The 15,735-nt window shown below is 32.9% G+C and overlaps 3 protein-coding genes across 4 annotated transcripts; all 3 read right to left on the reverse strand.

Moving 5' to 3' along the window:
* Positions 1-232: 232 nt before the first annotated feature.
* LOC116158962 lies at positions 233-4,075 on the reverse strand. Of its 2 annotated transcripts, none has more exons than XR_004142867.1 (4): positions 2,602-4,071; positions 2,076-2,534; positions 685-754; positions 233-418 (listed from the first exon to the last, which is right to left on the reverse strand). XR_004142867.1 is itself a non-coding variant. In XM_031471841.1 (4 exons), exons 1-4 carry the CDS (start codon positions 3,330-3,332, stop codon positions 249-251), a joined length of 981 nt encoding a protein of 326 aa, XP_031327701.1. In that variant the 5' UTR covers positions 3,333-4,075; the 3' UTR covers positions 233-248. The 2 variants fall into 2 exon arrangements, 1 of the variants encoding a protein (XP_031327701.1); XM_031471841.1 differs by having other exon boundaries at positions 2,525-2,534; positions 2,602-4,075.
* A 2,271-nt stretch (positions 4,076-6,346) lies between these two features.
* Positions 6,347-7,970, reverse strand: LOC116161296. Its single transcript, XM_031474616.1, has 7 exons — positions 7,784-7,970; positions 7,610-7,726; positions 7,398-7,511; positions 7,069-7,290; positions 6,731-6,933; positions 6,517-6,676; positions 6,347-6,465 (listed from the first exon to the last, which is right to left on the reverse strand). Exons 1-7 carry the CDS (start codon positions 7,968-7,970, stop codon positions 6,347-6,349), a joined length of 1,122 nt encoding a protein of 373 aa, XP_031330476.1.
* Positions 7,971-13,249: 5,279 nt separating this feature from the next.
* Positions 13,250-14,579, reverse strand: LOC116158945 (putative nuclease HARBI1). The gene is made up of 3 exons (XM_031471822.1): positions 14,550-14,579; positions 14,281-14,494; positions 13,250-14,218 (listed from the first exon to the last, which is right to left on the reverse strand). The coding sequence occupies exons 1-3, from the start codon at positions 14,555-14,557 to the stop codon at positions 13,325-13,327; spliced, it is 1,116 nt and encodes a 371-aa protein (XP_031327682.1). The 5' UTR covers positions 14,558-14,579; the 3' UTR covers positions 13,250-13,324.
* Between the last annotated feature and the right edge of the window lie 1,156 nt (positions 14,580-15,735).

Consider the following 15,735-nt stretch of genomic DNA (forward strand, 5'->3'; position numbering starts at 1 on the left):
TATATATATATATAATAATATATATATATATATATATATATATATATGTGAATGGTGATAAAAAAACACATAAATTAAGTGTTCCTCTCTCTTTACAATCTACAAAAATAAAAGTAAAACTTCTTAGAGTATAGATAATATAGGTATAGGTACATACTTAACATTATAATAATTTATGTAGGAGACTAATGACTTTTGTTTTAGAAGACTGTTTTTTTTTAGAACGACTTCCTTGGTCGGGGTTAATTTTAAGAAAATATCTGTATTTTTTCCAAGAGGTTGGACACCTCATTTGGATATGCTAAGTTAAAGATGTAGTGTAATCCGAAAGCAATTTCAATTGCAATTATTAAATCACATACACATTTGAATGGTTTCCTCTCCAGTATGACCCAATATTCTTTCGGTTCTGGTTTATCTAAAAATAAAAAAGAATTTGTTAAGATACGGAAACAGTAAAATAAACCTAGAACAAACAATCCCACACAATATATAATCAAAACCGCACTTGCGTACAGACGTTACGAGCCCGTACAGCAACAAATAAAATGTTTATTGCGCATGGGCAAAACACGATCATCACTTCTATTGAATCATCCGGTGTGATACCCGAAACGGACAAGAAAACTTTTTACCCCTACTCAGGGGGATGCTGGTAATTAATTTTGTTTGGCAGAAACTCACCTATTTCAATAATGCAGGGAGAATTTATCTCGACTAAATTATTTATATTGTTTTCGGCAAAATCTTCTTCCTGAAACAAAAAAAAATTTATGCATCCACGATACGAAACTATCACAAGGAGGGAGAAAATTTCAAATCTGATTTATTTGATATATACGAGTAGTAGACAGAGGCCCATCTGTATCAGTGTACAGTAGTATAAGTAAATGCTTGAAAGTAGGGACTTATATTTGATTGTATGTACAGGTTGAATTGAACCTTTCTTTTTTTGATTAAAGAAAATATAATAAAGAATTTAAAAATAAAAATTTTATTCAGACTGTACATACCTGCAATCAGATATAAGTACCTATACCCTCCAATAAAAAGCTGAACAACTTCATAAAATTCAAACTTGTTGCAAAAAATTGGAAATTTGACCTTCAGTCCATATTTCTGTATCCTCGTTTGTATCATAGTTATGATACCCAAAAAATGGTCTCGAGGGAAATTTGTGTGTACTAAACACCGACATACTAATGGTGATAGGTGGATCAACTGAAGCAACATTTAAACACAACGTGCAATGTAAGGTTTTCATAAATTATTGTTATCAAGAGCTATCTGGTCTGTGCTAATTCTGAAACCTAAAAGAATTAACAGTATCTTATGTAAACGAAGTATAATCTTCCATAATTCTGTTTGAATTACGTGTTCTCTTCCAATACCAAAGAACGGAAGAACCAGCAAAAACCGCATGTTCTGAGTTGCTGTACCAACAAGCTTATCGTGTTTTTTTACATCTGGAAGAATAACGGTCGGTTCGTTGGTAAATTTAACCAATTTTAGGTTATCGTTAAGAATGTCAAAAGAAATTACTTTACTTTTTAACAAATCATTAAGAATTAACATAACATCTCGTTGTATTACTCCTTCCAGCATGTCATGTGCCATACAAGGTGGTAAACCGGGTGCATCCACGTGAAAATAATTCAAAGAATTAAATATTGACTCAATTTTTACTCCACGAAATGGCAAGTTATTGATGTTTGATAAGTTCACATCGTCATTGTAAGAATCGGGATTCCTTATCTCAAAATTACAGCAATAGTATATTAAGTATTAAGGTCAGTAGGTGTACTTTACTGGTTGAGGATAATAATTGCAAACCGAGAGCGCAGCTCGAGGTTTGCAATATTATCCGAAATCGGTTAAGCACCTACTGACCGTGGTGCTTACGCTATTTTTTGCACGATCAATTTATAATTGATATAAACTAAATTCGAATGTATCAATGTGGTAGCATCACAATGGGTTCAGTAATTTGTGGGTTGCTACAGTTACGTTTCTGTTTTTGAAAACAAAACAACACGTGCGCGAAACGTGGTTTGGTTGAGACTAAGTGAACATACCTAAATGATTCAGAAGATTTCGAAATAGAAGATGCATGGAGTATTGGTTGCGCATCGATCATTCCCGAAAAATTTAAAAGTAGATATGAAGCCGCATATGATTCTTTCCTTAAATGGTGTGAAAGTAAATGTCAAACTGACATAAGGCCATGGTTCGATTCAGATATTCTTTCGCTAAGTTGCATAACCACGGCAGCCGCCGACCCATATTTTACATATATAGGACTGAAGGGCGTTGTCGAACCTTGATAAATTAGAAAGTCGTATATCAGGCCACTTTGGCCGGCTAAGACGTAGATTTTGATACCCCATTTTGTGGGTTTGTTTTTTACATATTGTTTGATATTGATTTGTCCCTTGAATGGAACTATTTGTTCATCGACACACAGATTAGTTTCTAGTGGAAGCTTGAGGCATCTTCTCCTTACAGACTCGTACAAACATCTTACCTTCCACAATCTGTAACAAAAAAACATAAATGAAATGTCATATTTGTTCCAATTTAGTGGTCTTAGTAAATACCTACCTATCTTGGTTGTTTTCTTCGCGGCTGGTAATGTCAACTATATGTATTGCCTGGCGCAGCTTGTAGAATCTAGATAGAGGCATGTTATCTTTCACTAATGGTATTCCCATACTACGGTGCCAATACATGGAGACTCGAGGAAACTGTAAATTTCCCATAATAATATGGATTCCTATAAAAGATTTGATTTCAGTCAAACTAGTTGAGGGAAACCTAGCAGTATTTTGCTGCGTGGCGTATAAATTTGTCATATCAGCCATTTGTTGCAGTATTTTATCGGGAATATATTTAGTAAAAAATTTTACTGGAGCTGGCAAATCTACAACTAAGGTTGATGGTTGACTTGCATGCCAGTGAATATTCCTTGTTTCGTATTCTATATTGTCTTTCTGTATCCACCTTATTTTTGATTTTTCAGTTAGGTTATGGATTTTCGCAAAATTTTCTTTTTCTTTTTCGAATTGCCCTCTATCATCTTTGTCATTTTCCCCAATTACAATTTCCTCCGGCCCTTCTTGTTCATCTGCCAAATCTTCATCTTCATTTTCTCGATCTTCAGTACTTATTCCATCTAAAACGTTATCATTTGTTTGGTCTCTGCACACTTCGTCTAATTCCAACTCATCATCTGACAAAAATTCGATATCAGAAATATCATTTTCGAGGTAATAAAGAAGTTCCGCTTCTGTAAGTTTTCTGTGTGGGTCCTTATCTTTTCTTATATTTGACATTATCTGAAGAAAATACGATAAAAAAAACAAATTCTTCGATAAAAAACAAAGTATAGCCAAATTTGAAGGGATAGAACCAAATCAGTTCATTATGCTACGAGTATTTACAGTACTACAAATTATTTATCTCATTTGTGAAAAATGTAACTTTTTTACAACAACAAACATTAGACCCACTGAACTGCGTTTGTCCTTCCTGATGTACATACTAATTCAAACTTCATTTGTTCATCAAGTATAATATAAAAATTTCTAAAAAGTTGTGAACTTTGACGTTGCAATGCATACTTACCAGTAACAAATCACAAAACTAATTTTTTTTCAAAAATTCAACAGCAATTGCAAAAATAAAATGTCACGTCAAACGTTGTTTATGTTAGAATACCATAACCACGCATAAAATTTGCCCGACCTGATGTTAACAGTTTGCCGCATGTATACTACCCACATAAAAACATTCGACTATGATGTACATTGTGATGTACAAAGTTAGATGGCACGAAAAAATTTCGTTGGCTTCGTATAACGCAATTTGATTAAATGTACATGGTGATGTACAAAAATAGTGAAAGGAGAAACTTAAAAGTATCAATGCTCATATTTTTCAGATGATAACACTTTTTTTAAAAAATCTTTTCTGATCTTTATTTCATTATAGTAAGTAATACAGTCCATATCTGTTAACTTTTATTTGTATTAATGATTTTACTGTTGAAATAGCAAGTCTACCTCTCTCTGGTCTCCAAATATTGTTCATCAATGAAAAAATTCTTTCAACAGTAGCAGATGTGCCGGGAAGGCAAATTATAAACTCAACAAGCTTTTTTATATTTAATAAACTATTATTTTCCGAAACATCAAAAAGGCTCTTCCACTTCTTTGCAGGAATATCTAAATTTTGCAATTCTGTATAAATTTTTTCCAAAATATTGTTAACTTCAGTGACTTCATCAAATAAATCATCAATGTTGATTAGTGTTTTGTTATTAAAATATGTATTAATTATTCCCGCGGCACGGTTTACAGAAGGCCATTCCAGTTTTATTGATTTTAATAACACGAAGTCAAAATTCCTAATTTCCTCAAAATTATGCTCCCATAAACTCAAGTATGTTAAACAGTTTTGGTAAAAAGTATCAATTACAAGAAGTAACTTTTGAGAATCAAGGTCTTTATTTTTTAATATTATTTGTTGAGCCAAGAATGGTACAAATCTTTGCTTTTGCCTTTCTTCTATTTTATTTTGTAAATCTTTGTACCATAGAAATATTTCAATTGCGGTGGGTTGTTCTCCTTCCATTTTCAAAACAGTTTTGTTAAAGAGCTCCAATATACCATGTATAAAGCACAAATAAAATTCATTGTTTTCATCTTTAAAAAAATTATTTAAAATGTTAGGGCAATTTTCTTCAGATAAGAAAAACGACTTAAGGCCATCAAAAATTTCAAGAATTCTATGAATTGCTGGAAGGAGACTCAAAAATCTTGTGCTTGAATGACAAAGGACTTTTTTGTACTCCACTCCAGCAAATTCACAAAATTCCTTTAGTCTTTATGTCCTTACTGTATAAATAGAAAAATATTTAAATATTTTGACAACAATACATTCTACGTCTAAAACAGGCAATTTGTCTACTGCATTTTGTATACAGTTGTGCACAATATGTGCCGCGCACCCAATTCCTATCAGTTTATGGTTTCATTTATTTTGCAATTTAGTATAAACGTTTCCTGTACCCTTACGTTTCGCTCCTCCAAAGTTGGTGTTTGTATTGTGTGATCAAAACTCTCTAAACCTTCCCCATATAGTTTTTATTCGTTCAAGTTTTTAAAAATAAAAGCGACTATAGTTTCGGCGTACTGCCATCATCAGGCGACTAGAAGTTTATCACAATATAGCAAATTTGAAAACATTAAGAGCTAGTACTTATTGTGAAATTTAACAGGAAAACGGTAAGTTACAAACGTTGAAGACGAATAAGACGAACATGTTGTTTTTTAATTATTAACTGGCCGAAGCCAAGTGAAAAAACCTGAAGGGTGGTTAAACCGGAAAGGTTGTCCTAATTAGGAAACTTAAGTTTCAAAACGAATTATTATCAAGCCTTGTTAAGACAACCAACCGGAGGGTTGAATTATTACATTAAAAGTTGAATTTAACCTAAAAATAGACAAAGTTTTAGATTTAAAAAATAAATTATCTAAAGGGTACTTACACATTTCAAAAGAACCGGGGGGAAAAATAAACTTATAAAAGTATTGAAACTATTGAGATGACTACATATTTAAATTATTTAAGTTAAGTTTAAGTTATATTTTGGCGAACAACTACTTTCAAGAATTTTTCAATTTGTAGTTCATAAAACGTCATTTGTTACGTCAGCAGTTACTGGATCGCGTAAGCATGGGTGCGTTCTGTTGTCTATTGGTGGACCACTGATGCCACATCAATCCATTCCCAGTAAACAAATTTACAGATATTATATGTAATAATTATATCTCTACTCATACATCTGTATATCAATTTAAGGTAGATTTGTAAGTATATTTTTCATCTTAATGTCCGCATTTTTCTTCCTCTATTATATATGTAGATATTTGATGTATGGAGCCATACATTCATATATGTACAGGTAATGTACCTTTTATGTATAATCAATGTATATACAATGGTATAATGTATGTATATAAGAGGTACATCTTCATGCTTACTTTACATATATTTTATGTAATGTGTATGATGTAGATATGATGTAAAGAAGACGTTTCCGAAACAAAACTCGTGTTTTTATTGTTAAAGTAACAATGCTTCTACGTTTCGGTGGTTTACCTTCACCATCTTTATCAAAAAGAGATAAACATGGTGAAGATAATCCACCGAAACCTAGCAACATTGTTACTTTAACAATAAAACACGAGTTTTGCTCCAGAATTGTCTTGATTATACAATAATAATACTCGTGGAAGCTTAAACAACAATATATATTCAATTATTTATACAACTCGAGATACAACTATATTTCATCTCGTAGTTTCTTCATTTTTAGCCTGGTGGAGGCCAATCGAAACCATTCGCTCACCACAGCTTCAAAATCTGCATCAGTGATGGTGTGGTAGTGCTCTCCAATTATTGCTAAAACAAACAATTTCTCAAAATTTCTATAAAACTAAAACAGCCAGTTACCTTTTATGATACCCATTGTTATGGTTCCTTTTATTTTAAAATTACCACGTTGTCCTAACCATGAGCAATGTTTCGCCATTTCGTTTGAATATACTGCCCTCAGACATCGATGAATGCTGTCTTTAACATTTCTACCTCCAATCTTCTCAATATATGCTGTCTGTAGAAGGTACTAATTTAATAATTTAAAAAGCAAAGTGTTGCAACCACATACCAGAGCTTCTTTCGCCTTGCCACTTAAATTTTGTTCAAAATCTATCCATTTGGTAGTATCTGTAAATGGTAAATTTTCGATAATTGCTTCTTGCGTTTTCAAGGATTTAGTTTTGTTGCTACTTGTCAGTTCTATTTTATTTAGTTTTGTCATGATAGCCTTTAAATAGTGATTGTTTTCCACTTGCAGTTTATATACTTTTTCTGAAAAATCAAATACAAAACTGAAAACTTAGATTTATATATTCCAAGTCACAATCGTGCCCACTATGCACTTAACTTTTTGCTTGATTTATATATGTTTCTACATTCACTTATAAATCTTTATATATCCTATACCTAATTGTGCTGTTAATAATTCAAAATCATCAGCTTCAGCACTTGCTTCCGTACTGTGCTCCTCCTCAATTTTGTCATCTTCTACGTCAAGTGTTTGATGAGTAACATTCTTTCCATCTAGGGGTAGGGAAACGACCTGCTTTGCAATAGCTGGAGTCACTTCTATATTATTATTAATATTGGTTAATATCCCATCAATTATTTCATAGCATCCTACGATACCTGCAAATAAAATGGTACTATATTATGAACATCTGTTGCCTACACCTAACAGATTATTTGGTTACACTATTGGAAAGCACAGTGAAAATTATATTTTGGATACATACTTGATTGTTGTTGATCTTTGACAACAGATGCTGATGTAACGGGTCGAGTATTTTTATTACCTTTATTGTATTTCTTAGGTAATTGTGGAGGCTTATCAAAATCATCACAAGAATCTACAAAAATAAATTGTTACAATGAACAATATATTTTATACAAACAACCCAATTAATTTTTTTTAAATATAAAAGATTGAAAATAAAAATATTTTTACCTTCGTCACTTCCCTCAAGGTCCACCCAACGTTTAGGTTTATGTCTTATTCGACTCTCCTCCTCCTGTGACGTATAGTCAGGATCTTGGGCAACTCGCCTAGCTTTTTCCAAAGTATCTGCATGAAAATAGGATGTGTTAACAAAAGACGAACAGACTAGTTGTATTAACAAACCATAAAGCCCTTCGATATTTATTGGCTCCTTTTTCCAATTTTGTTCTGGTAGAACATTTTTGATCATCAACTGTCCACAATTCTTTTGGTTTGGCCAGTAGCAGAAGGATTTATCTTCTGCAATCCAAGCTGAGGGAATTTCAGAATATGATTCTTCTTCGTTTATGAATTTCACAACAGCATACATCTAGTGCACATAAATACAGTTGTACAATAATAATAAAACAATAAAATAACATCAATTTATACAAAAATCCATAACTAAAGCGTTAAGCATAAATGATTATTAAAAACCTTAAACTTAGTGAATTCCTAAAAGTAAAAAAGTTTTTCTTTTATCAGTATCACTGATCAGTATGTAAAATAGGGAGTGCAATATTGTTATTGTTACTTATTTTTAACATAACACATTTCAATTTTATCTGATTTATTGGCACTTCGACTGAAGCTGTATGATGTAAAGGGAATGTAAAAATATTGTAATTTCGAGATTCACATGGTACAGTAAACAAATCTTTAACGTTAGTATATAAATTAACAGATGCACTAATGCTGGCATCTGTTTTAAAAGTATGTTTAATATTTGCAACGTTTCCATTTTTTAATATGCACCAATTATTGGGCTCTTTTGAAGAAATTGTAAACGTTTTAAAATGAATACAATCGATTTGACCATTGTTTTCCAAAATCACAGGATAATGAGCAGGGTTTAGTTTGTGATGCACATAATTACCCTCAATAACACGATTATATAATTGCTCTAATGGCTTTGGACTAGACTTAATTTTCTTTTTAATCTTGTACATATAATTTTCAAATTTGAAAGCGCTGAAATTATCCAATGATCCAAATTTTCTAACATCATTACATATATGCATAAGATTATGGACATTATAGGAAACAAACTGTGGTCCGTATAAGGTTGAATATGATTTCACAAAATAAACAAGCAGTTCCTGGGCATAGTGGCTATACTCTTGTATTAGTTCATTATATTACTTAAAATTCTTATAGCTAAACTTAAACACAAAAAATGTTCATAATATTTTTTTCTTAAAATATCTTTTAAAACCACTAGTCCGCCGTACAGCAAAAAAAACCGTAACTCGGTAGCCTTCCATCTATCAATATCACACAAACTTCTTGGCCGTCTACTAAATTCACAAGGTATCAATTTTTGGAAAGATATGTATCTTGCATTAACTGTTTTTATAGCTGCTTCATTTAAGCGCAAATCTTTTTTGCCTTTAATCCAAAATTGAATCAATCTTTTCATAGCTCCCAAACATACAAGATGCATGTAATCAATTGGAATTTGAGAAACCATGCCTATATTTAAGTTTTCTAAAATACTATCATATGTGTGATGCTCTTCTTGGTACTCTTCATGGACTTTTTTTAATGAATTATCGGTGCGCAACTTTGAATCTGTTTGTGGAAATGTAACCCGATGATCTACGAATATCCCTTCAGTTGTACACTTTGAGCATCCAAAATATCCGTTATGATTTTTAACTCCTGTAATAAAAGCTCGAGCGGGTGCATCACAAATGAATGAATTTATTTTAAAACAATGGTGATTATTATCCAAATAAAAACCGTTTATTAAAAGATGTTGAGCTTCATCACAAAATGGCTGTAAATAATCATTTGAATTTGAAGGCTTTTTTGTCCCATAATACACTCCCACAAGAAAAGGCTAGGTATATAAATCTTTTGTAACAATTGCACCTTGAATTGGCCAAAATTGTGCACCTGAACTATTGCTAATATGAAGACCGTCAATATTAAAGTTTACATCCACGATTTCGGTTTTGTAATTATGACATAGCATTGATTGAATCAACATTTTTTCTAATCCAAAGTGTATATATTCACCACCTGCAATTTTTGATATCAGATTTGAAGTTTTTAAAGGGGTCTTCATAAAAGTGCGCACATCTTTAGGTAAATATACATGTCCATGACTTCGTAACAAAGGTAACAGTTCATTCACAAAGCCATGTGTTACATTATATTTTAAAATTAAAGAACGTAGCTCATTTTCAAACACTGATTGTGATGTCTGCGCCCTTGAAAACTCATATGGTGGAGAGTTTATAGTTGACGGCGAAAAAGATGAAGATGTTAAGGAATCAGATAATGTCTCATCCAAAATCTCATTATCAAAGATTAACTTCACACTTTCAGAGGTAGATATCAATATTCGATGCTGAGGGAGTTGCTATATTATCGGAAACCATTTTACTACATTTATTATCTTTCAGTTTGTGTGATAGGTGATGGTTAGAAATTCTACGCCTCCTTTGACGCTCGGATAAATCAGCGAAATCTTTAGTTTTTCTTTTTCGATTCATTTTTGATCTAAAACGATAGACGCATCTAAGGTGCTCTGCACGCGAATGAAACATTCAATTATGACAATACATGCAGCGCATTCAATACTTATAAGAAATAGGTATACTACCTACCTTGAAACAACTAACAAAACCGCTTCAGTAAAACACACAATAATTGATACGCTGGGCGCCTTTAGCCTTAACAATAATAACCACAAAACACGAAACGCATTGAATAAAAATAACCGTTAAAACCGCAAAAACGACAGTCGACAGAGTAGCCAACATACGTAACACACTACGTTACCAACTTAAAGTTTTACTGTATTTAGTGATATATTTTATGTAGGCAATATTACGTACAGTGTACGTAATAAGTAACGCATACCGTTTATGTAAATATAGATGCAGAGAATATACATCACGTGCTTTATGTATTTAATATGTTTTACATATTACATATAATATATACAGGGTGTTACACGACCGTTCGAAAAAAAAAAATCGGGTTGTAGAGGGCATCAAAACAAGCACTTTTTCCAAATAAACCGAGGGTCCAACGTGGTTCGTTTGGGAGCCACCCCCCAAAGAGTGTTGAAATCTGCATTTCTTCTTTAATTTTTTTCTCAGCAACCATAAGAGTTACAAAGTCGGGTGGCATGTCTTTGAAATGAATGAATATTGAAAAAAATTGAATTTTTAATAATTTTTTTTTCAAAATTCCTACCCCTAAAGGGCGCACCCCTAAACTAGGGTGCAAAAAAAAATTCTGATTTCGACGAAATTTGGTATCTGGGGGTTTTTTAACATGAAAATCACGAATCTGAAATTAGTTTTTGAAAATTCGAAAAAAAAAGTACCACTGCAATTCTTGGCGGGACAACGAAAATAGAGATAATTCCACGAAATTTGTTGTGTACATACTAAACGAGTTAAGGAACAAAACTGTCGAACAGTTTTTTTAAAATAACTTTTCAAACAAAAGTTATACTCATTTGAATGTTGGTCCTTCGGGTCGCGAAGTGTCCCAAGCCTACTAGTAAGCCATAATTTCGCATGTGAAAGGAGCGTGTTCTTTTGGAAGTTATTTTTCAACCTAAGATTATGAAAATTTTTGATCATAGTGAAAAAGTATCATACGGAAAGTGATTTGACTTTTCCCCTACCTTATTTAGATAATAAATAATCGATCAGCGCTTTAAGATACCTTGGTAGGTGTTTTAATCGATACATCGAATTTTTTAATCATTTAATGAATTACGATTACGAATTAATTCCAAATAACAAAATATCGACTCAAACCGTTAATCTTTTGTTTTTGCGACATTGTCAACCAACACATGCGAAATTATGGCTTACTAGTAGGCTTGGGACACTTCGCGACCCGAAGGACCAACATTCAAATGAGTATAGCTTTTGTTTGAAAAGTTATTTTAAAAAACTGTTCGACAGTTTCGTTCCTTAACTCGTTTAGTATGTACACAACAAATTTCGTGGAATTATCTCTATTTTCGTTGTCCCGCCAAGAATTGCAGTGGAACTTTTTTTTTTTCGAATTTTCAAAAACTAATTTCAGATTCGTGATTTTCATGTTAAAAAAACCCCAGATACCAAATTTCGTCGAAATCAGAATTTTTTTTTGCACCCTAGTTTAGGGGTGCGCCCTTTAGGGGTAGGAATTTTGAAAAAAAATTGCAAAATCGGAAAGAGCATACCCAAAAACCTATTCAAAGACATGCCACCCGACTTTGTAACTCTTATGGTTGCTGAGAAAAAAAATTAAAGAAGAAATGCAGATTTCAACACTCTTTGGGGGGTGGCTCCCAAACGAAACACGTTGGACCCTCGATTTATTTGGAAAAAGTGCTTGTTTTGATGCCCTCTACAACCCGATTTTTTTTTTTCGAACGGTCGTGTAACACCCTGTATACAGTTCATGTAGGCATATTATCATCTATAAACTGTATAGATATGCTATATAAATATTATTATATAAAGTAAATTACATGAAAAATCTGTAATTTGTATATAAAATTTATATACTTGTTTACTGGGTTCTGTTGTCAAACGTTGTGCAACGGCAACGCGTTCCGTTCTCAACTGGCGGGAAAACGTTTGATGCATCAATCCATCCGCGATTTTTTAGATGGAACTGATGTAAGCTGAACTAACCTCACTATTATCAAACTTTTGGCGCCGAAGTATACAACAATTACAACAGAAAAGATGTTAAAAGTCCAAATTAATGGAAAAATATTGCAGTGGAATGAAGACACACTTGTTGTACAACGTTTTAATAATGGTACAATATAAATTATTAAGTATTAAATGCTATTGCGTTTTTACAACACTTGTCCAAAAATCAAATTTATTCTTGTGAAATATATTTTTAGATGACCAATTTGCTCAAGAATTCATTACACAGATTGTAAAAAATGGGAAATTAATACAATTTGGAATATCACCAAAGGATATAGTACAATTTAGTCGAATAATTTAGGAAAATTCATCTCCCCTGCAGGAAGATGTAGATGCAGAACAGAGTGAAGAGTTCAAGGAGCAATCTCCAACCCCTTCAGGAGATTCTGGAAAAAAGTGGACCGAAGAAAGAGCGATATTGCTTGTGACAAAAAGATTAGATGAAGAAAGGGATTTCATAAATCCCAAATGTAAAAAAAAATAAACTTTGGAATGACATCGCAAGGCAAATGACCAATGTATGTGGTATAGAATTTACAGGCACTGAATGTGACAACAAATATCGCAACCTGTTATATACTTATAAGGCAAATAAAAAGAAAAAGAATTCCACTGGCCAGGGTACAGTTCACTGGCCACTTTTTGATACCTTCGATAGCGTTCTTGGCTGTAAAGCAAATATTCAACCTCCTGAAAATACTTTAGCATCCACAATTGACGTTGAAGAAGTCGAGTCTACCATACCTACACCTCAAATTAAAAAACGTTTTTCCAAAGAACAGTATTTACGGCAAAAATTGAAAATTTATGAAACATATATTCAAAAGAAAGAAGAAAGAGAAGAAAAAAATTACAAATATTGCAAAAAATTAGTGACAGCTTATAAATTATGGTATTTATTTTATATTCTGGGTCAAAATGATATTTTATTTTTATTTATGATAGAGTATATTTTTTGTTATGATATATAGTTTAATAAAAATAATATAGACAAGTAAGTGTGTTACAGAAGGTTTTGCATAATTTCTAAACGCTTTTCTTTTGCTGCGCTATTAACTAGTTCCTCTCCAACACTATCTGCATTTATATCTTCAGATGCATTACTACATGAAGAATCTTGATTATCATCTTCATCGATGCAAACATTATGTAGAACACAGGCAGCCATTATGTAGTATTTTGCATATTCTACCTTCTCAACTTGTAAATATTTTAATCTTCTAAATTTCTGTTTTAAACGGCCATATGCCATTTCTATCACAACTCTGGTCGAGCTTAATGTGACATTAAATTTTTTTTGTGCATTAGTTAAATGGCCATTATCTCGAAATGGGCACATTAAAAATGTATCCAAAGGGTAAGCGGAATCACCTAATAGATGTAAATCTGCAGGTATATTAGAGCTTTTCAATAACTCATACACTGGACTCTGCTTCCAAACATTCGCATCATGGCATGATCCCGGGAAACCACAAAATATATCCATAAATTGCAGTTTGGCATTGCACACACCTTGTAAGATGACAGAATGAAAACCTTTTCTGTTGTAATAGGAATTATCACTTCCTGATCCAGGTATCGGAATGTGTGTTCCATCTACACATCCTATCACACCAGGAAAACTGTTCTGCCCTCGACATTGGTTAAATTCGTCTACATTTTTTTTATAATCGTTTGGCCAAAGTATAAACCTGCCTCTTTCATTGTATAGGATTTTCATTACCCTCATAACCACTTCATGACAATTTCCTTTTCCCAGTCCAAACCTATCGGCAATGCCTCGGAAACATTCTTGGTTTGCAAGACACCAAATTGTTGTTAGTAATGCCGTTTCGTAAGAAAGTACACTTTTCGTTCCAAGTGACACATATTTTTGTTGTGTTAAACATATAAGCATCTGGAACAGAATTTGAACACACTAATCCTGCCATATGCTGATGCACCAAGATAATTAGGTACCTCAACTTGAGTCCTAGTCAAACGGAAGTGTGACTTAAAATCTGTATCTGTGTATTGATGTATAATTGTCATATAGTCGGTTATTTTAGCCTTTTTACTTTGCTGTTCATCTACAGAATCAGGATCACTTGAGTAACTTTCATCGGAGCTAGATACTTCCTCTGAGCTGGACATAGCTATTACCGCCGCAAGGGCAGCAGATAATTTTCGCTTCCTGTAAGTAATATGTAGGAAATCATTTTGGAATAAGAAAAAATCAATGAACATACCATTCCATAATTTAACTAGGGACGATACAACACAAGGTGCGTTCGGTTTCGAGCGCGGATCGATTTTTTTGCTCTAAATCGTTCGGAAACTACCTCTAGGATCAGATGCGCATCGTTCGATAACTAGATCTAGAGCAGAAAGATCGCGCTCCGTTTGCTCCGATATTTTTGAGCGAGCTCACGTATTTCAAACAGCTGATTGAAGGAAGTAGGGTTAGAATAAGTTATTTTGTTTTGAACGTACGTGGTATGAATCGCGAGCTCCTTCCTTTTTTAATTAATTTCTCGAACGAAATTTTTTTTAATGATGAATCTGATGACGAAGAAAATGGGGAAAAGCTACATACAATCCCAAAGGTTCCAAATTTCGTGGAAGAAATTGTTCCTCGATTTCAATCATATTATTTCAAGCAAAACTTTCGATTGCTGCCTGCTACATTTGACAAGTTATTGGGGTACTTACATCGAGTAAGATTATCAGAACACAAACGCATTGATGGTCATCCTGAACTAAATTTAGATAAACAATTACTAATTACCATTTGGTACTTAGCGAATATGGAAAGCTTCAGGTAAGTACAGGTAAAAAATATTGTGTATTGAGGAATAACATTTTGACTAGGTCAGTGGCTTCAAGATTCAATGTAAGTAAATCGACATGTTGGGATGTCCTGCAAAGAACTGCACATAGATTATTAGAGGTGAATAGATTGTATGGTATTATACGATGGCCTTATGAAAATGAAGCTCTAGAAACGATGAGAACTTTCCAAAGAAGCATCTCTATACCAGGTGATACTCGTATTGTTCTACTCGAGATGTTTTTGCAATATTTTCTTATGATGTAGGTATCATTGGTTGTATTGATGGATGCCATGTGAAAATAATAGCTCCAAAAGACCATCCCAATTCATACGTCAATCGTAAAAAATTCCACTCCGTTTTACTACAAGGCGTTTGTAATGAAAAAAAATTATTCATCGACATATATGCAGGGGAGCCGGGGTCACTTCATGACTACAATCTATTTCTGAAGTCAGATTTGGCTGAACTTATCAGAACGCAATCAGTGACCTTTTACAATAATGGTCATTTAATAGGTGACCTTGCCTATAAATTATCAACCAATATGCTAATCGGTTTTAAAAATTTTGGTAATATAAACAGACGAGAAATAAATTTTAAT

The sequence above is a fragment of the Photinus pyralis genome, unplaced genomic scaffold (assembly GCF_008802855.1).
Source record: "Photinus pyralis isolate 1611_PpyrPB1 unplaced genomic scaffold, Ppyr1.3 Ppyr1.4_LG1, whole genome shotgun sequence".
NCBI lineage: Eukaryota > Metazoa > Arthropoda > Insecta > Coleoptera > Lampyridae > Photinus > Photinus pyralis.

Excerpts from the sequence above, each read along its gene's own strand:
- LOC116158962 (XM_031471841.1), bottom strand. The coding sequence starts at position 3,332 with ATGTCAAATATAAGAAAAGATAAGGACCCACACAGAAAACTTACAGAA. Across the intron at positions 419-684 it reads TCCCTGCATTATTGAAATAG|ATAAACCAGAACCGAAAGAA; the intron begins GTGAGTTTCTGC and ends TTTTATTTTTAG.
- LOC116161296 (XM_031474616.1), bottom strand. The coding sequence starts at position 7,970 with ATGTATGCTGTTGTGAAATTCATAAACGAAGAAGAATCATATTCTGAA. Across the intron at positions 6,934-7,068 it reads ATTATTAACAGCACAATTAG|AAAAAGTATATAAACTGCAA; the intron begins GTATAGGATATA and ends TTGATTTTTCAG. Across the intron at positions 6,466-6,516 it reads AACAATGGGTATCATAAAAG|CAATAATTGGAGAGCACTAC; the intron begins GTAACTGGCTGT and ends TGTTTGTTTTAG.
- LOC116158945 (XM_031471822.1), bottom strand. Across the intron at positions 14,219-14,280 it reads TGACTAGGACTCAAGTTGAG|ATGCTTATATGTTTAACACA; the intron begins GTACCTAATTAT and ends ATTCTGTTCCAG.